Source organism: Xyrauchen texanus, chromosome 49 (genome assembly GCF_025860055.1).
Source record: "Xyrauchen texanus isolate HMW12.3.18 chromosome 49, RBS_HiC_50CHRs, whole genome shotgun sequence".
Taxonomy (NCBI): domain Eukaryota; kingdom Metazoa; phylum Chordata; class Actinopteri; order Cypriniformes; family Catostomidae; genus Xyrauchen; species Xyrauchen texanus.
Window position 1 is genome coordinate 2,238,637 of NC_068324.1, and position 23,652 is coordinate 2,262,288.

The following is a 23,652-nucleotide window of genomic DNA, read 5'->3' on the forward strand; positions in this document are numbered from 1 at the left end:
CTGGGCAGTAACATTCTATTATTTTCAGCCAAATTTACCAAAGTTTTGGCAAAACAAATGAAATTCCAATTCACTGCTTTTCATTGTCCACCTAACATGCTTTGTGTTTCTCATTTAGTTTATGAGCAGCAAGATGCAGCAGAATATCTCCTTAAGATATTACAGATAATGGCTGAGCCATCAAAGGTAATTTCAGACCATGTTATTGAAAAAAAGGCAATTTTCTAAATTTTGACTTAACTGTGACAATCTGCTGGATACTTCTAGATTTTTAAAGGCATCATGGTGACCACCACAACATGTTGTTCCTGCAACAAAGAAAATGAAGCAGAAACAGAGTTTCTGTCAGTACCCCTGTCTATTGATGTCAAAGGAAAATGTGACGTGGTAAGAGCAAAAGTGATGACTTGTATCGAAATAGCATTGATCAGGCAAATATTAAATTTTTTTAAATAAATGCCCCATATTGAACTTGAAACCTGACAATGTGGGAGGTGACTTATACAGAGAAAGGGTGATGGGCCAAGAAGTCTCCAGAATTTGTCAAAAGACATTTTGATAAATAATGATTTACCAAACTGATACTGTTAACTTAAATGATAAACATGGAAACTATGATTCAAATCCTGCAATTTCATTTTCATTTCTCACTTTAGAATTATGCTTGGATGGAGTTAATGGGAATCCATGAAATGAAAGGAGAAGATCAACTATTCTGCGTTAACTGTAAAGCAAAGAGTGATATGGAAACTGCAAGTATCATTGTTTTTATAAACCAAATTATTTTTTTTTTAAATTACCAAATTTGTTAAATAGACTTTTATAAGTATTTTTATTCCAGTGTTTTGTAAGATATGAGAAAATTAGTCTTTAGCTTTAGTTTATACAGTATATTTTCAATACATGTGTTAAATAATTTACAACTCTGTTTCCAAAAATGTTGGGACACTGTGTAAAATGTAAATAAAACAGAATGCAATGATTGCAAATCATTTAAACCATATATTTAATAGTACAATAGTACAAAGAAAATAGTACAAAGACAACATATCAAATGTTGACACTGAGAAATTGTTTTTTGAAAAATATATGCTCATTTTGAATTTGATGGCTGCAACACATTTCAAAAAAGTTGGGACAGGGGCACATTTACCACATTGTTGCATCACCTCTTATTTTAACAACACTCCGTAAGTGTTTGGGAACTGAGGAGATCAGTTGGAGTAGTTTTGAATGTGAGATGTTTTCCCATTATTGCTTGATATAGGATTTCAGATGCTCAACAGTTCGAGGCCTCCTTTGTCATATTTTTGCCAAATGTTTTCAATGGGTGACAGGTCTGGACTGCAGGAAGGCCAGTTTAGCACCCGGACTCTTCTACAAAACCTGTATATATCGTTCCGTGTTAATGGTGCCTTCACAGATGTGCACTATTGCACCATGACGGATGCTGGATTTTGAACTGTGCACTGATAACAAGCTGGATGGTCCCTCTCCTCTTTAGCCCGGATGACACGGCATCCATGATTTCCAAATAGAATTTCAAATTTTGATTTGTCAGACCATAGGACAGTTTTCCACTTGGGCCCAGAGAAGCTGGCAGCATTTCTGGATCTTGTTTATATGTTTTTTCTTTGCATGATAGAGTTTAACTTGCATTTGAGGATGCAGCGATGAACTGTGTTCACTGACAATGGTTTTCGGATGTGTTCCTGAGCCCATGCAGTGATTACAGAATCATATCTGTTTTTAATGCAGTGCCACCTGAAGGCCCGAAGATCATGGCCATTCAATATTGGTTTTCGGCGTTGTCCCAGACTGCTCTATGCCATGTTACAAGCAAGCCTCTGCTCCATGGTCCAGGCCCGCTTCTGCTCTACGTGCCAGCGGTCATGCCTACCATGGCCAAAGAGTCATCATCTACGCCTACCAAGTGAGGATCCTGCCGTACCACTTCTGAAAGACTTTATACCAATCTTGTTACTGACCTGTTGCCAATTAACCTAATTAGTTGTGAGATGTTCCACCAGGTGTTTTTTTTTTTAGCATTACACAATTTCTCCAGTCTTTTGTTGCCCCATCCTAACTTTTTTGCCTTTTTTTTGCTGCCATCAAATTCAAAATGAGCATATATTTTTCAAAAAACAATAACATTTCTCAGTGTCAACATTTGATATGTTGTCTTTGTACTATTTTCATTTAAATATAGGGTTTAACTGATTTGCAAATCATTGCATTTTGTTTTTATTTACATTTTACACAGTGTCACAAGTAAATTAAAATTAAATGCATTATTTGCACATTTTATTTTAAGCATTATTGAATAAAGAAGAATATATTGATACAGTCTAATCTATTTGGAAATAATGGAATCATTCAACAATTTTTGTACACTTTTAAGGATGTTTAATTTGAACATTTAAATAATTATTTATTTTATTTTAACAACAGATAAATGACGTCAAAGAGTGGCCAAACATTTTGACTCTGCAGCTGAAGAGATTTGAGATGATGTACTCAAAAACTGTATTTTATTACTGGAAAAATGAATGCAAAGTTCAGATTTCTTCAACTATTCAGGTAAATAATATTAAATTATTAAACTAGGTTATTAAAATGATCAGGTGGACATTGTGTAGAGTGGGGTCCAAAAGTCCCCATGTTGAAAATCTGGTATTCAAATTGTATTATTTTTTTTTTTAAATGACACCTGGTTAACACGAAGCGCCGAGCCACTGTAACCTACGCTAAGCGCCACTTAAGGTTCAGAAGGCCGCCTATACTTCAGACAGGGACAATGCTACTGACACATAATCAGGGGCGAAATTTCATCAAAATGTTGGGGGGACAATAAACATAACAATTCTCAAGAGCAATTTTTGAAGGGTACACCAAGGTTTTTTTTTGTTGTTGCCCCGCTTGCATTTTGTGAAACGTTTCTCAGAAGGAGGACACTGGAAACAGAGCTTTCAAAAAACCCACAGGTAAGGCTTTAATGGATCTTAGGTTTCTTTCCACAAAACTTATACATATAATAACATGTTCAGCACTTTTCTGGAACACTGAGTTCTCTTGCGCCAGTCTCTCTCTCTCGAGGCTCTATGGCTGCTGCCTTTTTATGCCGCTCTCCCCATGCTTACTGAAATTAGACACAGGTGTTAGACATAATTTAGCTCAGGTGTAAGCGCCCTACCGCTTTTCTCTCCTGGACAGGCGCTTGACCACACCCCCGCTGCCACATACACCCACTGCCCGACTCAGGCCGGGGCGCCAGCCCCAGGAACTGCCTCACCCCCTTTTTGGTCTTGGGTCTAGGGCAAGTCGCAATCACCGCGGTCTTATCAATTTGGGGACGCACCTGGCCATTACCCAAGTGGAACATCAGATACTGAAACCTCCACACGTACAATCGCGCACTTCTTGGGGTTTGCCGTGAGCCCCGCCCGCCACAGCGACCTCAGGATGGCCCTCAGATGCCCCAGTGTGTGGAGTTTTGCTCGAAGATCAAGAACGTACTGAATTTCATTCTTACTATTCAAAGGTCCCTCCTCCCAAGCTTCGCGGATGACGTCAAGTACTCCGCTCGGGCAACGCCCATACAGCAGCTTGAATGGTGAGAAGCCAGTGGAGGCTTGCAGGACCTCTCGTACTGCGAATAACAGGGGGTCGAGCCACTTATCCCAATTCCTAGCGTCTTCGTGTTTGAACTTACTAATCATATTTTTGAGCATTTTATTAAATCGCTCTACTAGACCTCGATCAGTGGAAGGGGGCGCAATGGCGCTTTTGGGGTGGCCGGTGGGTTTACCAGCTGACATTCGCGGCACGCCACACACCACCTGCGGACATCACCGCCAATGCCCGGCCAATAGAAATGGGCTATTAGACGGAGCAGTGTCTTCCTTTCTCCTAGGTGACCCGCCATGGGATTATAGTGAGCCGCCTGGAAAACCATTTCCCGGCAGCTCCGTGGAATCAACAGCTGTGTTACATTTTCCTTTGTTTGAGCGTCCTGCGTCACTCTATATAACCGGTCACTTATAATGGCAAAATAAGGGTATGAAATGGCGATGCCCGTCTGGAGTTGTTGACCATCGATTACTCTCACTTGGTCAAAGGCGTGCTTAAGGGTTTCGTCCCGCGACTGCTCCAAAAGGAAATCCCCCTTAGGGAATTCCCTGTGGGGAGGTGTGGTAGCCCCGCCCCTTCTCTCGTCATTCCGACTTGAAGCGGTCAAGGACGGCCCCGGCTCCGCCTCCCTTGCAAAAGCATCGCACATCTCCTTATTTTAGTGCAGGACCCATCCGTGCAAATTCCCTCTAATACTTTTCTAAAGCACGGCCAATCGGTCCCCAAAATCAGCGGATGAGTGAGGCGGGAACTAACCGCTGCCTCCATTCTATGTTTTTCCTCCCGGAATTTGATCACCAAGGTCACCATAGGATACTTGTGAACATCCCCATGCACACACCTCACCCTCACCAGTTTAGCTGTGCCCAAAGCCCCGGGTTGAACCAAGCGTTGGTGGATGGTGGTCTGATTACACCCTGTATCCAGCAATGCTTGGTAAATACCCCCCTTGATTCTTACCGGAATCCGGTATGCTCCAGCCCGATCAGCCTGCTGGATATCGGAGACCCGCACCACCGTCCCCACCTCCATCAGCGGACACTGATCCCGGAAGTGGTCCGGGTCTCCGCATCTCCAACACGCTGGCCCAGGCGCTACGGCCGTACCTGCGGCGGCACGCACCCCCACCTGAGGGGGAGGGCGGCTGAAGGTTGCGGAAGGGGAATGTGTTGCTTCCCATGGCCGGGAAGCTGGTCTCGGGAGTTCTCCTCGCCTACGTGGGGCAGGAACGGGCCCTGGGGAGAGAGCAGAGCGAGAAGGCAGAGAGGAAGGGGAGGGAACAGGGGAAAATACAGGGAAAGGGGGAAGAGGGAGAGAGAGAGAGGGCGGGCTCCTCCGCCCTCGGGATCGCTGCCATGTAGTCCCCGCAAGCCGGACGGCTGCCTCCAGCGACACCGGGCGGTGGCACTGGACCCACTCCGCCATTCTCCGGGGCAAGCATTGGACGAACTGCTCCAGCACCACCTGGTGGACGAGTTCCTCAACGTTGCGGTCCCCCACTAGCAGCCACTTCCGACAGGCGTCCCGGAGCCGTTGGCCGAAGGCAAATGGGCGGTCAGATTTCTCCAGCCTCATGCTCCGGAAGAGCTGGCGGTTCTCATCCGGACTTCGACCAACCCGTTGCAGGATGGCTCGCTTCAGGTCCGCGTAGGCCAGGAGGTTCGTTGCCGGCAGTTGTTGAGCCGCGAGCTGGGCTTCCCCGGACATAAGAGGGACAAGGCGAGCTGCTCACTGATCGTGTGGCCAGCCCCAAATCTCGTCGGTACGCTCTGGATCGTGTGCTGCCCCCATCTTTTGCAACGCGGGCGGTGGCAACAAGGCGCGGGTGTCTGGGGTCACGGCTGTGGTCGGAACGGCCTCCTGGCTCAGGAGACTCCGGATCGCATGCCGGTCCTCTGCTTGAGCCTGCATGATCTCGAAGAACCGGCGATCCTGGTCCTGCCGGAGCTCAAGCAGGGATTGTTGGTGGGTCTGATGCATTGCAGCGAGGGACTGGAGGACCCCTGCCAACTGGAAGGACTCTACGGGGCAATCACCTTCCATCATTTGATAAATTTGAGTCCCGGGTTTCGGCAACAGTGTGAGAAGGAGAGACACAGGAAACGGAGCTTTCAAAAAACCCACAGGTAAGGCTTTAATGGATCTTAGGTTTCTTTCCACAAAACTTATACATATAACATTCAGCACTTTTCTGGAACACTGAGTCTCTCTCTTGAGGCTCTGTGGCTGCTGCCTTTTTATGCCGCTCTCCCCATGCTTACTGAAATTAGACACAGGTGTTAGACATAATTTAGCTCAGGTGTAAGCACCCTTACCGCTTTTCTCTCCCGGATGGGCGCTTGACCACGCCCCCGCTGCCACACATTTGTATTATTTTATTTCTTAAACAATTATTTTAAGAATATATCATTATATTATTTACAATACACATATTTGAATGATATTTTAGGGGGGGACAACCGTCAGATAGGGTCCTGACCCCCCCGCGATTTCCACCTATGCACATAATGATCGCCTCTTGCGCATAGCCAATGGACTGGTCTTAGGCAACAGTTGGCCTATGAATGCTTATAGACTGAATTTATCGACATTGTGTCTACGGTTGTTCCAGATCCATTTGTCCGTGTAACGTTGTCTTACAATTATTTTAGGATATGTTCCTATGTTTAGTTTGTATAATTTCATTCTCATTTGGCATAAATTACGTTGTGATCGAAGGCTTGTAGCTGGAGGATCACGAGTGTGATATGAATATTTATCACCATTCTACAAGCCAAAATATGATTGATTAAATGTAAAAATTTCATCATTGAAACTTTTTTCTTTAGCATTGAGAAATCTTTCATGATTTCTGCTAATTTATTTGCGTTAACTTCGATCTGTTTTATACAATAGAATTTAATCTGTTATCTGTTTGAATTATTAATGAATTATAATTTATATTTGTTTTTAGCAAAGGCGTGCTTTTTCTTGCAATATAAATGATTATAATATAATCGAAAATAATTGTAGTGTAGTGTGACTAATAATAATCATTTTTGTGCTGTTATTCGTAATTAAATCGTTGAATTCTCGACATCTTAACATGCATTTACATGGAAATATGTTAAGAAAAATAAAAGCTCTTTTTTCTGTGCATGTGTTTACACGTACATGTGCGTGTAATCTGTCATTACCTTGACTATAATTAATAATCAATTAATAAGAAAAAAACATTCATGTATTTTCAGTCTTTAAAATTGTTTTTTCATCTAATAAATTTAATTATTTATGTCAAGATTTATTCTGTTTGCATCAGAATTTCAGAATATTTACGTTCATGCACTGTTTGTACAGAATGTGTGCATTAATTGCAGCCAGGTCCAAGACGTTGTAAAACACTGCTACAGGCCAGCGACGGGATCCACCCTTTACCGAGTACAGTCGTGCCATCTGGTCCATTACATCAACGCCAAATTTAGGGCTATCCACTAGGCCAAGGCGCTCAGAAATCTGCATGGGGGTAGCCCTGATCTCGATGTGCTGCAGGAACTGCGCTCAGCGACCGACCTCGCCCTTAGAGCCACGAAGGTCACAGCACAGTCACTTGGGCAGGTGATGTACACGCTCGTGGTCCAGGAACGTCATCTGTGGTTGAACCTGGTCGAGATGTGTGAAACCGACAATGCTCGCTTCCTCAACGCCCCTGTCTCCCAGTTCGGCCTCTTCGGCGACACCATCGAGGACTTCGCCCAGCAGTGAAGAAGCAGACGGAGGCCATATCTCACATCATGCCCCGCCGCAAGCCTGCCACCATGGGCCATGCCCCGTCTGCTCGCCGAGGGCATCCCCCTGCGTCTAAGAAATACCCTGCTCCACCTTAACCCAGGCCCAGCTCTCAGCCCCAGCGTCAAGCACCCCGCAGGAGGCACACGCCACCTGTCTCACGGACCCTCTCGAGGACCCGGAAGGCTCCCAGGCGCTCCTGAGACATCCGACCCAGAGTCCGAGACGTTAGCTCCGGAGGTGGTAAGACCGCTCCGTCCCCCGGTGGAGGGCTGGGAGGAGAATCTTGTGTTGAAATTATTTCATTAGCCGGTACCCATATTCTCAATAACAGAGCTATTTCCTTTGTCTCTGGGTCACCTGGCCCGCAAATGCCGTTCTCACGGCACTTTACTTCCAGATATCAACAGTCCCGGTTCCCTGAACACGTTACCCTGATAACCCTGGTAACTGCCAATTTAAAGTTTCTTTGGACAAGTCCTAAGGATAGCGAGGAGTTAATAATATTAAGAAGAGGTTCTGATACCTCTACACCGCATGAAGAACACCAATTCCCGATTTGTGAGCATAAAGGCGTTTAGTGGACGATGCTCTAGCCTGTAAAATAGTGTTCATGACAGATTGAGCTAATGCCGGCACTGTTGGGTAATTCTGTTCAACAGCCAAACGTACAGGTTCAAACTCAGTCCAGTAAATCCAACATCTCCTGAAACCATGGCTGATTGGGCCACTTTGGTGTAATCAGTATTATTGTTTCCTTGACTTTGCAAAGGTGTACTGGAAGAAACGCACATTGCGTTACGCTGGCCATTTGTGGGCCAATGGCATCCACCCCTAATAGGACTTGTGACACGGAGTATCAAAGAGGACAGTTTTTTGCCTCAAAATCTTCAGTACCATCTGGGGGTCGAGGGTTTACTCCCCTGACACTGTTCCTGGGTGTGATAACAGGATCATTCATGCAATTCAAGTCATAAGAGGAGACCACAACACAACTTTATTTATTACTTCAGAAAGAAAAGCCTTCAGGGCTAAAAAGACAGCTAGTAACTCCAGGCGATTGATATGTCATGCCCGCTTGGCACCTTTCCCTTGCTTGGTTAATCACCTTGACTTTCACTCTCTTTAGCAGCCAATCTCATCATCAAGATACACAAGTTCTCAGTTCAATTCTTTTTTGGGGGAAAAAATTGTCTCAAGTATGGCTGGTGGTTGTTGGGGTTTTAGGCTTTTCTGCACTATTCTTTGTTCATTACATTTATCATACTGCATCACTTTTCAAGCAGAAATGTCCCACTTTTACAAGAGCAATTTTTTCACACCAATTTTGTCCCACTTTCACACCAATTTTCACGTTAGCTGTGAGAAGTTTTCGTATTCCAACACGTCTCGTGGTTGAGCAAAGTCCAGGTTCATATTTCTTCTCTGTTAACCATTGTGTTTGCATGCCTGAGTATATTTCTGCATTGTGTAATCGGGATCCTGTATTTATGCACGTTAAATTAGCTTCTAATTTCCTTTTGGGTGAAGCTCCTCTCCCCTGCTATCATCTTCCAACAGGATCTGATGGTTCGAGTGAGAATCTGATTGCTGAACTAACAGATGGGCCTTTTCTATCACTAAACTTGCATTATTCTCATTATATATGACTCTTTCTGTTGGAAATGCAGATGCCTTGCTGATAAACACAGTGTGCTCTCTTCTCAACAGCTAGATTCTGTAAAGTATGGAACTTCTCCAAAGTATGAGCTGTATGTCATAATTAACCACCATGGTTCATATGCTAGCGGCCATTATGATGCTCTCATCAAGGATGACAGTGAAAACTGGTATCATTTTAATGATAGCAGTGTTCAAAAGGTGAGCTTTTGTTTGATACATTTACTGTATATACGTAAAGACTTACATACTCTGCATGATTGAGTAGAATCTAGGATTGAATAGACTGCTGTAATGTGCTGAACAGAGCACAGATATCTGGACATTTCCGACAGACCAATTAGGGACATAAAAATGGACAGAATGGACAGAAATGGCGATTGTTAAAGATATTGTATCTCTTAACCTCTCTTTCTGATGAGTTACTTATCAAACCCTTTTCCCACTAGATGCATCGAATAGACATCCGTGACAGGTAGTATTCTTATTTTTCAAATTACAAAACACATGCCAATGATTTTATATGTATTTATTCAAAGACCCTCCTGAGTCTTCAGAAAGGCTGCTGAAAGTACATTAATCGTGTCATTCATTAAAATAAAATAAAAGGTTAGTTTGCACTAAAAGATAAAAATGTGTATGAAATATTTGGGCAATAGGTCTTTCTATATATGGGCATACAATAAGTATATGCATATGAACAGGACCTTTTCATAACTTTTACATTTTTATACACAGATCTCAGTCAGCATACTTGCTGATGTACAGAACAGGTGAGTGTTATTTTATTGAGTGATTCATTCAAACTAATGCTACATATGTTGAGTTCCCCTTCTGTCGCTCTCTCCACGTTGTGTCAGAGAAGCGACACTAGGGGTCTCTCTTGAGCGCCGATATATACCTCTGTTCTATGAAAAAAGGCCAATGAGAAGTTGGCAGACGGTATTTGCATGTCCCGCCCCCGGACATACAGGTATTTAAGCGGGGCGAATACGAGAGTTCATTCAGAGAATTTCTTCTGAGTGTATGTAGTTGCTGCGAGTTACACACCAAGTTCCTGTTTAAATCCTCTGACGTCTGCATGCTGTTGGACTTTATGGCGCACAACAGCGGCTTTCTCCTTTGTGCACAGCTGTGCATTCTTGCCCCTGGGCGCTTCGACAGCGCAGACAACTCGAAATAGTTATTCTAAAAGAGTGATTTCGCTCTAAAAAGAGCAAAACACAGCGGCGTTGAACGTCCTTCTCAGGACGCGTCTTTTTAAAGACGATTTTTCCACCCCTGTGTAGTTTCTGGATGCGGTTGATTTCTCCCTACCTCTGACGGTCATAAAAAGTGCCTTGCATACCTGGGTTGCGATCACATGCAGGCAGCGTTTTTATGAATGGTCTATGTTTTCAGTACGAGAACATAGCCATGGCAGCATTGCGGTCGTAGGCTTTTTCTTGTAGTGAGAGAAAGCCACTTCAGCCGCCCCCCGCACCTCGCCTCCTTCCTACGGGATTGAGGCAGGCGTCGCGGGCGATGAAGACGATCTGGGGACAATGACGGGCTCCGTTTCGCCGGGTGAACCCCCTCGAAACCTCCCGCCTCCCCGGCACGCTTGCTTGTTTCCGTCCGAGCTCGGGATGAGCATTCTCTCCAATAAGTTATGTTTTCAGTGTGAGAACTCAGGATTAGTGCGGTCCGCTTAACGGCCTACCGTACGGTCCCTCGAGCTCCCCGGCATTGGATGATGACATCACCGCTGCATCGGAGAGCGTAACAGCGGCATCGGATGCGGATATCTCTCCTGGGCCGCCACCTTCGGTCTGCTGCCCAGTCTGAGCCTGACGCACGGAGGTCCGCTATGCTTCCCCATGCTTAATTGGTTCCGCAGGCATGTGCACCGCTCACAGCCGCCGCCACTGGTTCCTTCCCTGATGTGCATGACGAGATGAGCAAGCCCAGCTTCCTCGCTCCTCCGCTCTCACTACCCTCGGTGGTAGAACGGTCCCAGACCGCTCCCCCCTGCACGCCATGGCCTCCTCCTGCAAGCCCACCGGGCCAAGGCACTTCAAAATCTGCACTTGGGTAGTCCTGTTCTTGACGTGCCACAGGAACTGCACTCAAACAGGCGATGGCCACCCCCCGTGGTCCAGAAACGCAACGCATGGACAGGACCTGGTCGCAGAACAGGAGGCAGCTCCTCCCAGTCTCCCAGCTCCGTCCATTCGGCAACACCACTTGACGACTCTGCCCAGCAGGCCTCAGTGGGGAAGAAACAGACGGAGGCTATTTCACACATCCTGCCCTGCCGCAAACCTACCGCCAGGGGCCATGCCCTGTCTGCTCGCCGAGGGCGTCCTCCTGCAGCTTTCAAGAAAGAAAAAAATTGGTGCTCTGCCTCAACTAACAAAAGAGAGTGGGCCCAGCTCTCAGCCCCAGCGTCGAGCTCCCCGCAGAAGTTGGACGCCCCTCGTCTCACGGACCCCCTCGAGGACCTGGAAGGCTCCCAGGCGCTCCTGAGATGACTGACCCAGAGACTGAGACGGTAGCTCCGGAGCTGGTAAGATCGCTCCGTTCCCCGGTGGAGGGCCGGGAGGAGAATCTTTTGTTAAATTCATTACATTCTCTATAATAGAGCTATTTCCTTTTGTCTCTGGGTCATCTGGCCCGCAAATGCCGTTCTCACGGCACTTTGCTTCCAGGTCTCAACAGTCTCGGCATGCTGGACGCGGCCACAATCCGCCTTCAGCCCCCTGACTGTTCCCCAGCCGGCCGGTTCAGACGAGTCCAGAGTACGCCAACATCAGAACTCCTCCTCAGTCACGAACCCACCCCCTGCCGGGTGCGTGGAGCAAGGTAAGTGCTTCGAGTCTGTTCTCAGCACCAGAGCCTTGGGACGCTTCACTGCCTCCCGACGCCGTATTACCTGTTCCGCCCCGCTGCAAAGCCCCGCCGGGTACGTCCAAAATACTGGTCCCCTTGGTGCCCCTAGCACGGAGTTTAGAGGCGTGGCTTTCACTGCCCAACTCGTCACGCTTGCTGCACCGGACCATTCGACTCGGTTACGCAATTCAGTTTGTCAGGCCTCTGCCCCCTTTGCGGGCGTCCATTTTTCGCAGTATACGGCAAACATGCCAAGTCCCTGCGTGAAGAAATCGCCTCTCTGCTAATCAAAGACGCGATAGCCCCTGTCCCTCCGAAACGAAGAAGGGTTTCTACAGCCCTTACTTCGTTGTACCCAAGAAAGGCGGCGGCTTACGACCGATCTTGGACCTGCGAGTTTTGAACCGGGCTCTGTCAAAACTCCCGTTCAAAATGCTCACCCAGAAAAACAATTCTGGCTGGCATCTAGATTGGTTCGCAGCGGTAGACCTGTAGGACACGTACTTTCACGTCTCGATCCTGCCACGACGCCGACCCATTCTACGGTTCGCGTTCGACGGTCGGGCGTATCAGTACAAAAGTCCTCCCCTTCGGCCAGTCTCTGTCCCCTCATCCTGGCCCCCTCGCGAGAGTTACTATGCGCGCACAGAGACCGAGTGCTTAGGCACCTTAGCCGTTTGGGGCTTCAGGTCAACTGGGAAAAGAGTGAGCTCGCCCCGGTTCAGAGCATCTCTTTTCTCAGCATGTAGTTAGACTCAGTCTCAATGTCAGCATGTCTCTCAACGAGCGTGCACAGTCGGTGCTGAAATGCCTCGCTTCCCTCAATCTAGGCACTGTGTGAGAATCACCACCGCCTGCCGCCAAACCTTCAAACCCTGGACAGACCTCTGCTTTCTACAGGCAGGAGTACCCTTGCAGCAGGTGTCCCGACGCGTCCTGGTCACAACCGACGCCTCCAAATCGGGTTAGGGCGCCGTGTGCAACGGGCACGCAGCCGCAGGCTGTTGGAACCAGGCCCCGCTGCGTTGGCACATCAAATGCCTCAACTGCGACTCAAGTCACTGCACACCACTCACATCCCCGGCAACCTCAATGTGATAGCGGACACGCTGTCACGACAACGCTTGCCCAGCGGGGAGTGGAGGCTCCACCCCCAGTCGGTCCAGCTGATCTGGGACCGGTTCGGCAAGGCCCAGGTAGACCTGTTTGCCTCCCAAGAAACCTCCCACTGCCCGCCCTGGTATGCCTGGACAGAGGCTCCCCTCGGGGCAGACACTTTGGGACACAGCTGGCCCTCTGGGCTGCGCAAGTACGTATTTCCCCCAGTGAGCCTTCTTACACAGGTGCTGTGCAAGGTCAGGGAGGATGAAGGGCAAGTCATTCTGGTGGCCCCCTACTGGCCCACCCGGACTTGGTTCTCGGACCTCACGCTCCTCGCGACAGCCCCTCCCTGGCAAATTCCCCTGAGGATGGACCTCCTTTCCCAGGGATGGGGCACGCTCTGGCACCCGCACCCAGACCTCTGGAACCTCCACGTCTGGCCCTTGGACGGGATGCGGAAGATCTAGCCGGTCTACCACCGACCGTCATAGATACTATCAACCAAGCCAGAGCCCCCTCTACCAGGCATCTTTACGCCCTAAAGTGGCGCTTTGTTCAGAAATTGGTGTTCTTCCCGGGCTGAAGACCCACAGAGGTGCGCGGCTAGGTCAGTGCTCGTGTTTCTACAGGAGAGGCTGGAGAGGAGACTGTCCCCCTCCACCCTCAAGGTGTATGTCGCCGCCATCGCCACGCTAGACGGCAAGTCTCTAGGTAAGCACGACTTAATTATCAGGTTCCTAAAAGGTGCCCGGAGGCTAACTCCCTCCCGGCCTAACCTGTTTCCCTCCTGGGATCTCTTGATCATCCTCACAGGCCTCCAGAGACCCCCCTTTGAGCCGCTAGATTCAGCTGGACTCAGGGCCCTCTCTCTCAAGACTGCCCTGCTGATCGCGCTCACCTCCATCAAGAGGGTCGGGGACCTACAAGCGTTCTCTGTTAACGACACTTGCCTGGAGTTCGGTCCGGCAGACACATATGTGATCCTAAGACCGCGACCGGGCTACGTGCCCAAGGTTCCTACCACGCCCTTCAGAGACCAGGTAGTGAACCTGCAAGCGCTGCCCCGGGAGGAGGCAGACCCAGCCCTTTCGTTGCTGAGCAGCTCTTTATCTCCTTCAGGGGACAGCAGAAAGGGAAAGCTGTCTCCAAACAGAGGCTCGGCCACTGGGTTGTTGACGCCATCTCACTGGCTTATCACACCCAGGCCGTGCCCCCCCCTTGCGGGTCCGAGCTCACTCAACCAGGAGTGTTGCGGCCTCATGGGCACTGGCCAGGGGCACCTCCCTAGCAGACATCTGCAGAGCAGCAGGGTGGGCAACACCTAACACTTTAGCGAGATTCTACAATCTCCGAATTGAGTCAGTATCGTCCCGTGCCCGAGCCCGTAGAACTCGGTAACACGCTGACGATCTGGCCAGGTGAATCGCTTGTGCCTAGCGCCCTTTCCCTCATCCCGAGGTAAAATAGTGCGCCTTTGTTCCCAGGAGACCCCATCTTCGGATCCCTGGTTGATTCCTCCCTAGCCCTTCTGGGTCTGCAGTTCAGCAGAGGAACTCACCGACCCAAGCCACTACGGGTACTCAATCTACCCTGTACTGGAATAGGTGCTTCACAGGTTAAGGCCTCCTGTTCGGACTCCCCCTGTGTGTAAAATCCGCGGTACTGTCCCCTCACGAGCGGACTCCCGTGTCTCCCTTAGGCAGTTCCAGCTGCCTCGGTCGCCGTGCTGTAAGCTTCCAACTGTCCCACATAGGCCCTAAGCGGCCATGTGACGTATTCGCACAGTAGGTGTGGTCTCCGCAGGGTCTTCTCGCCCTGAAAGAATAGGAAACGGGGTAAGACCCCCTTCCCTTAATGCATGTAAGGGCCCCGATCGTAGTTGCTCTATGCGAGAAACATAGAGAGAAAAGAGGCCCAGCCAGGCTTGGCCCGTTCCCATGTTGGCAAGCATCACCTTGTTTCCCTTTCCAGGGTAACCAGAAGGATTCTGATGGCTTTAATGGGGCATTGGGGAAGGGTAGGTGCAGCTGATACAGCTGGTTGCCTTTGCACATAAGAATACCTGACCGCTCCTGTATCAGCAGCTCACATACACGGCTCAGCGCATGGCACGTTTAAAAGTGGACCCCTAGTGTCGCTTCTCTGACACAACGTGGAGAGAGCGACAGAAGGGGAATGTCTAGGTTACGTATGTAACCTCCGTTCCCCGATGGAGGGAACGAGATGTTGTGTCAGAGAAGCGACACTAGGGGTCTCTCTTGAGCGCCGAAATATACCTCTGTTCTATGAAAAAAGGCCAATGAGAAGTTGGCAGATGGTATTTGCATATCCCGCCCCCTGACATACGGGTATTTAAACGGGGCGAATACGGGAGTTCATTCAGGATTTTTCTGAGGAGCCAGAAATGGTCCGGCCACAACAGTGGCTCGGCTCAGCGACGTGGCAGGGAAGACACAACGTCTCGTTCCCTCCATCGGGGAACGGAGGTTACATACGTAACCTAGACGTTTTGTTTTGCATAGTAAATGACTGAACATTTTTTGGTTACTAGTCGAAGACATGAATGACGATCTGAAAGCAAAAGAGTCTGCTACAGCAGACTACGGACTACTGACAAATACCAATGAAGGCAAAAGGTAAGAGAGTCTATATTAAAAAATATAGCAATCATACAGTGCACTCAGGTTGGATACATCCAAAGAGTCAGGCTTTGGCTGATTGACTTAAGCCTAGCGCACACTACATGAGTTTCAGTCGGCGCCCTGCACACACTACACGACTCGCAGTCTTTTGTTCTCAGCCATGGTGGTGCACACACTACACAACTGGGTGTATTAACTACACGATCATTCATTGTGGACTAAAGCCCTGTTTATTTGGGATGATCTGATCATGTGGACAAACAATATAAACATCAATGTTACACCTGCTCATATGTGTCTCTTTTGATCACTTGCATTAGAATTTCGTTCATGTGTATTTCTTCATGATAATATAACACAACAAAGTAGAAAAAAGAAGAAAAAGAAAGCATGTAAATCCACACACCTGCAAATAGACTACAGAGTTTAAATGATTTTTTTTAGCGCATCAGTTGATTGACTTGAAATTTGGGCATAAGTGAAAGATTATGAAACATGAAACATTTGTATTATTGCATGATACGATGCAAAAAGTAAAATAATTAAAAGGTGAGTGCACACACCAGACGACCATCGGTTGTGAGATCTATGACTTCTCATGGACAGACGCTGACTTTTAGCAGGCGAGCTTGAGTCATGTAGAGTGTGCTAGGCTTTAGTGCCTGCTTTTTGATGTCCTATCCACACCAAGGGCCACATTAAGATACTGCTGGGTCCCAGGGCTTCTTCTACATGAACTTGTGCTGTACAGACAGCTTTTGCACACCATGGTTGCCATCTTTTATTCTATCGTATGCATTTGAGGACGGCCCCTAGAGCTTAAGCCTGTGTGTTAATGTCAATACACCATTCTGCTGGTAAAAAGGATCTTACTCAGTTGACTAGCAAAAGATTTTATCTTTTTTTACAGAGCAGAAAGATGGTGCATTTTAAATGTGAATATCTGCTATAAATGTAATTATGTCAAATTCTAGGAATATATGAAAAAAAATGGGTCAAGCCCAAAATGGAAAAACATGAAGCTTTTTATTTTCTTCAAAAGAAATCATTGGTCAGGAAATTAGCACTCCTGAGAGCTTCTGTTCCACCTTCTGCTGGTTAACTTTTGCTGCAGTAAAGTGTTTGGAAAATGCTGGAAACTGGAACCAGGAATGAAAGAGCAGGGAGAGATCTAGAGTGTGCAGTGTTTTGAATCCCAAGATAAAAGAGTGAGAAAATCTGCTCCAAAAATTAGCAAAATATCACACATGGGTTGCTGCCAGAAAACCCATAGCTGGTCTGCATCAGGCCAACAATAGCTATTCAGTAGTTTACAGGACCCTTTATTTATCTTATTTCTCTATTACCTATTGCTTAATGCTTTGAAACAACAGGTGATGTTGCCAGAAAGAAAGCATCTGGATGGCCCAAAGCCTCTTCATGCAGGGATGATCACAATTTATAGTTCTCAAAGACAGGAAAAAAGCCTGCATAAGTCATAAAAATGTGTCCTGCCCATACTGCAAAGAGCACCAGGAAGTGTCTTGAGAACAAGTCCATCAGGCTCATGATTTGGCCTGGTCAGAGTTAAGATTTTAACCTTAGAATATTTGGACATTGAACGCAAACTAACCGGTGTGCAAGTTTACCCACAAGCCTTAAACATTTAAAGAAACCAAAGAGAAAACCATCCCATGCAGTATCTCCACTCCACTCTATCCTCTCCACCAATACCTGGTGTGTGGTGAGTGTACTGGTACACTGTGGCTGCCATTGAATCATCCAGGTGGATGCTGCACACTGGTGTTTTTTGAGGAGATTCCCTGTTCGCTGTGTAAAGCACTTTGAGTGTAGTATCAGAAATACACTATATAAATGCAATGTTCATTCATTCATCTATTTGTTAAATTGGTGATGAAGATCATTAAAAACCTAATGTTTTGCCATTTTGGGTTAGGACCATTTTTTCAAGTACAGATGAACTAAAATTAAAAGACATGAACTAAAAGACAAAACATTCCATTACATTTTGAAGACAAGCTTTTACTGCATAAGTGCACTAAGTGATTCACAGTAAGACCAGAAACATGTATTGGACAATAAAACTGTTTGATTGCATGTTTTACATATGATAATCATTTACATATTCCCCAGCAGGATTTTCAGCATGTTAGACAAAACAAAAAAGAAGGATCATGAAAGGTGAGTCATTTTTTTTATTATTATGGCTTAACACAATTGAAAAATTTAAAACATTTGTAAAGAAACTTAAATGTGATATGGTGTGATACTTTTATGCAGACAGACAGACAGACAGATAGATAGATTTTACACCTAGGTGTGAAATTCTGAAGGATTGAACTCTCAACTCCTTTTGGATAAAACGTATGACAGAACACATCCCTCAACCATAATGTCAAAAAAAAAAACCTGGAGATTCTTTCTAAGCCTTGCTTCCAGTGACAGTATTCGCCGTGTCTAGTTGCAGCCCTGTTGCTCCCAGGTGTAGCCTCGCTGCCCAAGGAAGTAACGTACATACCTGAACTTTGGCCATACTATCTCCATCTCGCTGAACGAGCTGAGATTCTCCGTGTTCCACCGAGCACGCTAATGGATCCGAAGGAGACCATTGAGCAATCCGCGTCTCACACTTTTGCTGCAGAAGTGAAGAAGATTTATCTTTATACTTCAACCGAGTCGACTGATCTCTCTGCCGCCGAATCGAGAATCAGCCGCCGTACCGCCCACCGACAGAGTGTGGAAATGGCCTCCCGTCATCTCCCAAACTTTGAGGAACCGAATTTAAGTCAAGCAATGGACGAACACACATTCTACCCATGTCCTCATGCAACTCAAGTAAGAGGTTTACGTCTGGGCAGAGAGAGATTATTACAGTGTGTTATTCTTGTGAATCAAGGTTATTGCTTGTACAGATTATGGACCGATCATTGCTGCTAATAATACTCAAGGTATTACTGTAACTTCTGTTACCACGAATTAGATTTGCTGTGTTTTCGTCCAACCATGTTGACTGTTTGTGTATTTCTGCCATCGCGGGTGAGACCGGCACATTGAGTTTATCCATTAAACAACCTACGACTGCGGCGGACAATTTACGAGCTTTTCATCGTGTCTCTGAATGATAAAACTAATGGTTGCCGTCTCTCCCACAATTGCTAAACTGGCTTCGGTGCCATCACCCTGTTGTCTCTCTCTCTTGTACTAACTGCACACACACACACACAAAACCCCTGACAAACATATCCGCACATACATTTACATATAACTTGAGCTCTCTCCCCAAGTTATCATGTTACACGTGTTAAACAGGAAGACACCATTAATCAGTCTCTCTGCCCACATTCGCAGCCACAATCTCTGGCCGGAAACCTCGTGTGACACTCTCCACCAGAGCCACAGCCGCCATTTTGTGCCTCTCTGGTTGTTAGGTAGTTACCAAGGTGAAACTCAAAAGGCTCCTTGCTACCCTGAGTTAAATTAAATAAACCGGAAATCTCAACAATGTTCTGGTGCAGAAATATATGATTTGTTACTTGGTTGCTAGGTTAACCCCCATCTGGTTGCTAGGCAGTTACCAAGGTGATACTCAATAATAATATAATAATAATAATAATAATAGGTTTGAATAGTAGACCAGTAGGCTAATAATAATAATAATAATAAATATAGCCACAAGCAGCAATCATTGGGGTCCAAGCAAAATAATCAGAATTGACACAAATTATCTAGTGGATGCCAAATAATACAAATTGTCAGAATAGATCCTGCCTAAACAAAATTTGTTGAAAACTGGGTACCAATATTTTGAAGCTGTAAAAAGCACATAAATGCAGCATAAAATTAATCCATACGACTCCAGTGGTTGAATCCTTATCTTTTGAAGCAAAATTGTAAATGTCAATCTGTTCAAAAGTTATGACCGTTTTAATAAAAGTGGCCACACCCACTATGTATGTTTTGGCATACCGTTTGACGATGAAACGTTCAAAATTCCTTTGATAACTTATACATTGGGCCTCTGCTGAATATTTCTGCATTGGTTGGGTTCCGATTGGGCAAACGGCCTACGACTAGTTTGAAAAGTATTTATTTATTTTTTTTATAATCTCAAGCATTTTGTCTCACACCAATGGTATATGAGGCAGAATTGTTCAGAATGAAGAAATCTACAGTATGGTATGAATAAAGATTTTCTTTGTGAAAATTCAATTTACATGCATGTAAAACGCCATAGCGCCTCCTAGTGTGCAATTTAAAAAAAAAAATTATATTGCACATACCTCTTGGACCAACAGACAAATAGGCCTTCCAGGTTTTGTTCCGATCTGCCTTATTTAACCCTATTTAAAAGCTGCTGAAAGACGATTGGCCCATATTTATTTATTTATTTTTTTCAAAATATGCGACTCTCTCATAGACCTTGATGGCACCTTGGACAAATTAACTACATGCACAATTTCAAGTTGGAATGGACCAACGGTTCAATAGTTAGAGGCATTTTTGTTATTAATTATTATAGGATCACTATTGGAAAATTCCAGAAAATTATGTCAAGACTTTAGGCAATTAGCCAATTAGCTTCTGATTGGAGGTGTACTGAATTGGGGATGTACCTGTGGATATATTTTAAGACATACCTTCAAACTCAGTGCCTCTTTGCTTGACATTATGTGAAAAAATAGCAAAGACCTCAGAAAAAAATTGTGGACCTCCACAAGTCTGGTTCATCCTTGTGAACAATTTCCATATGCCTGAAGGTACCATGTTCATCTGTACAAACAATGGTACGCAAGTATAAACACCATGGGACCACGCAGCCATCATACCGCTCAAGAAAGTGACACATTCTGTCTCCTAGAGATGAATGTAGTTTGATTATTTTATAACAGCCTATAAAAATGAATAGATGATACACCAGAACAACAAGATGCAATTCAGCAGCCAAAGAAGTTTGTCAGGCATGTTATTATATATACAGTTATGTACATGTCATTGCCCATCGAGTACTCCAGTAGACAAAATGAACAACAATGCCCATCCCTAGCAGCTATAGGGCTAAAGCTAAATGCACAGGTGCTCAGTGTGAATGAATGGGCTTTTTGGATTATTTGTTATTTTATTTAGTGGTGTAAACAAACTATTATATAATTTAAGACAGAAAAATATATGTTTGTTAGAAATGTGAATAATTACTGGCTTCCACTGCTAAAAATAAACATTATAACCATGCATTATAAATATTATTATAATAATTATAATCTATAATTCAATTATATAATGTTTTGCTTTAAAATAGGGTCCTCATATGTGGTTTGAGTGGTGTTTCTGAAATTCAAAACATTTCTGAATTACTTTTTACTCTTGCACCAATGGAGTTCTGATTTCATCCGGTGGCCAATTTATAGAATAAAAGTGCATTGAATTTTAATTTCAATAAACTTAAACTTCTATAACCTTTTTAAAATTAACTTAAATAACTGATTTCACTTGCACAATAATCTCCCATGTGTCTTTAAAAAGAGTAAATAAATAGTGAATGATGGCGATGCTATAGAGTAATTTTTTTAATTTGACTCCATTTAGAGGAATGAGTGAAAATGGTAACAAGAAAGAAGTGTTTTTGGTATTATTAGTTTTTTTGGTTTTCAATTAAACTAATAACGGCAGACAGGAAGTTTGGCCGACCATGACTAATGTGGTATCGTAGAACTCGGCTTGACCCAAGGAATCTATCAAGGCCAGTGTCATAGCATTTTCATATATTTTGTTATTTGTTTTTACCACAAGCTAGCGCTGTCCTAAAACTTGTTGAACACCTTCAGGGCATTGTGCCAATGACACATACCGAGTTTCGTTACAATACACTAATGTGTTTGTAAAATACAGCACTTTACAAAACATTCCAAAATGGCCAACATATTTAAAATTGTCAATTTGTATCAATCCACACGGTATGCCTCACAGAATCTAAAGAGTTTAGTTTCGTGATTTTAAGCAAAAATAGCCATTTTTTAATCTCTTCTGACCTGTAGGGGGCACTGTGCCGAAGAACTGCAGGTCACCTCGGGCCATGATGACTATGACACATACCAAGTTTCGACACAATCTGTTAAAGTGTCATGGAGATACAGCCTCAAATTAAATTTTTGCGCATTCTTCGTTGAATTTGTTGAAACGCCATTCAAAAATGGTTTGGACTATCAGAAGTCTTTAAATAACTTTTTAGTGTCTCCAGATGACGCATGTCAATTTTCGAAAATTCTAAATGTCTTAAAATCTATTCGAAGAAATTTAAATTGAAACCATGGTATGCTTTTGACTCCGCATGAGCTCAGGAATAAAGGGGGGGAAAATAACTTTGTCTCTAGGCCTTACGGTCCAAAATTTATTAGCATAAACATGAGAAACATTTAACTGTTGGTGGCACTAGAGGGTTTGAGATAAAGACTCCCAATTTGCTATGGTAGCACTTCATACTGTCCTCTACCTGTATGCAAAAAGCATCATGCTCTGCTAACTAAGTGAAAAACGTTCTTTGCTCTGCACAGAAAACAAATTGCAGAGCCTTAATATATCACCAAGTCAAATGGATAATCATAACTTTCCCAAGAACTGTTCTATGGGCTGCCATAGGAAATGTATACAGAATAATAATAATAAAAAGAACACTAACAAACACAATAGGTGTCTACGCACCTAAATATCTTGGCCACTAAAAATCCTTACACAAACAATTAGGTTTCTAGCCCTTTGGGCTTGAACCCCTAATAATAATAATAATAAGAAGAAAATCCTTCAAAAACAATAGGGTTCCAGCACTTCATGCTTGGACCCCTAAAGAACACTAACAAACACAATAGGTGCCTATGCATCTTCGGTGGCCCCTAAAAATGAGTACAAATGCAATGGGGTTCCTGCACCTTCAGTGTTGGACCCCTAAAAAGTTGAAATAATAGATCAGTAGTAAATTTCTACAATGGTATCTGAAACTGAAAACTATTGATTTTAAATGATGCTGCATCCACGCCACTAGTTGTCCAAGATAACCAAAAATGTACTGAGTGCACCTTTAATGTGATTATTAAAGAAAAGATCATTGGTTCATAAAAAAATAAAACAACAAGAATCAAGAAAACGCAGAATCTAATAAAAAATGTTTTATCAATTTAAGGGAAATGCAAGTTTAACAGGCTTAGCACCATCAATTAGTTTCACTATGTCAACTGTCAGTTTTCTGAAAGTGATCAATTTTATTTTTACCTGCAGAAAGAACAATCCTGGGCAAGCACAAGGGGATAAGTCGAAAGAGTCTGGACAAGCACGGGTGAATAAGAACAGACCTGCTCCTGGATTAAACCTTAAACATAAAATATAGTAATCTTGGACAGTGCCTATTAGTACCATATAATGTAGTTTCTTTGTCTTGATAAGCAGTTTTTATGTATTTTGTTTATTTTTGCTTTTTGGACTGAAGAATGAAGCAACCCAAACCACAAGTCCCTTGTCCAACCACCAGTGTTCAAACAGTGGTATGCAGAATAACACTCCAGGTAATCCATGAACAAAATAACAAACTCGTTCTAGTGCTCAGCATTATTATGCAATGTACTGTACCTTAAATAATAAATAAATAAATATTAGGAGAGTCAATATAAGGGAGAAACACATGCAAAGTTGTTAATATATAAAATGTTGATTCTTTATAGTATCAGTGACCTTTTCTAAGACATTGAAACAGAAATTGAAGGAGGAGTTTCAGTATCTGAATGAAGGAATAATACCTGGAAGAAGACAACTGAAGGATATTTTCATAGAGCCCTACATCACAAAGTGTGAACAAGAGATCAAGTACAATACAATCTTTAAAAAAATCAAAACCGTTCTAACAAAGGGTGATGCCGGAATTGGAAAAACAGTGTATGTGCAGAAGTTCATACTGGACTGGGCTGAAGAGAGAGCGAACACTGACATCAAATGTATATTT

The 23,652-nt window shown here is 44.6% G+C and overlaps 1 protein-coding gene across 1 annotated transcript; it reads left to right on the top strand.

Annotated features, from left to right (window-relative positions):
• Positions 1-168: 168 nt before the first annotated feature.
• LOC127640215 (uncharacterized) lies at positions 169-23,618 on the top strand. The gene is made up of 12 exons (XM_052122670.1): positions 169-186; positions 268-387; positions 2,452-2,580; positions 9,106-9,255; positions 9,504-9,529; positions 9,793-9,827; positions 15,578-15,662; positions 17,805-17,849; positions 22,935-22,992; positions 23,143-23,218; positions 23,375-23,516; positions 23,585-23,618. The coding sequence occupies exons 1-12, from the start codon at positions 169-171 to the stop codon at positions 23,616-23,618; spliced, it is 918 nt and encodes a 305-aa protein (XP_051978630.1).
• The last annotated feature ends 34 nt before the right edge of the window (positions 23,619-23,652 follow it).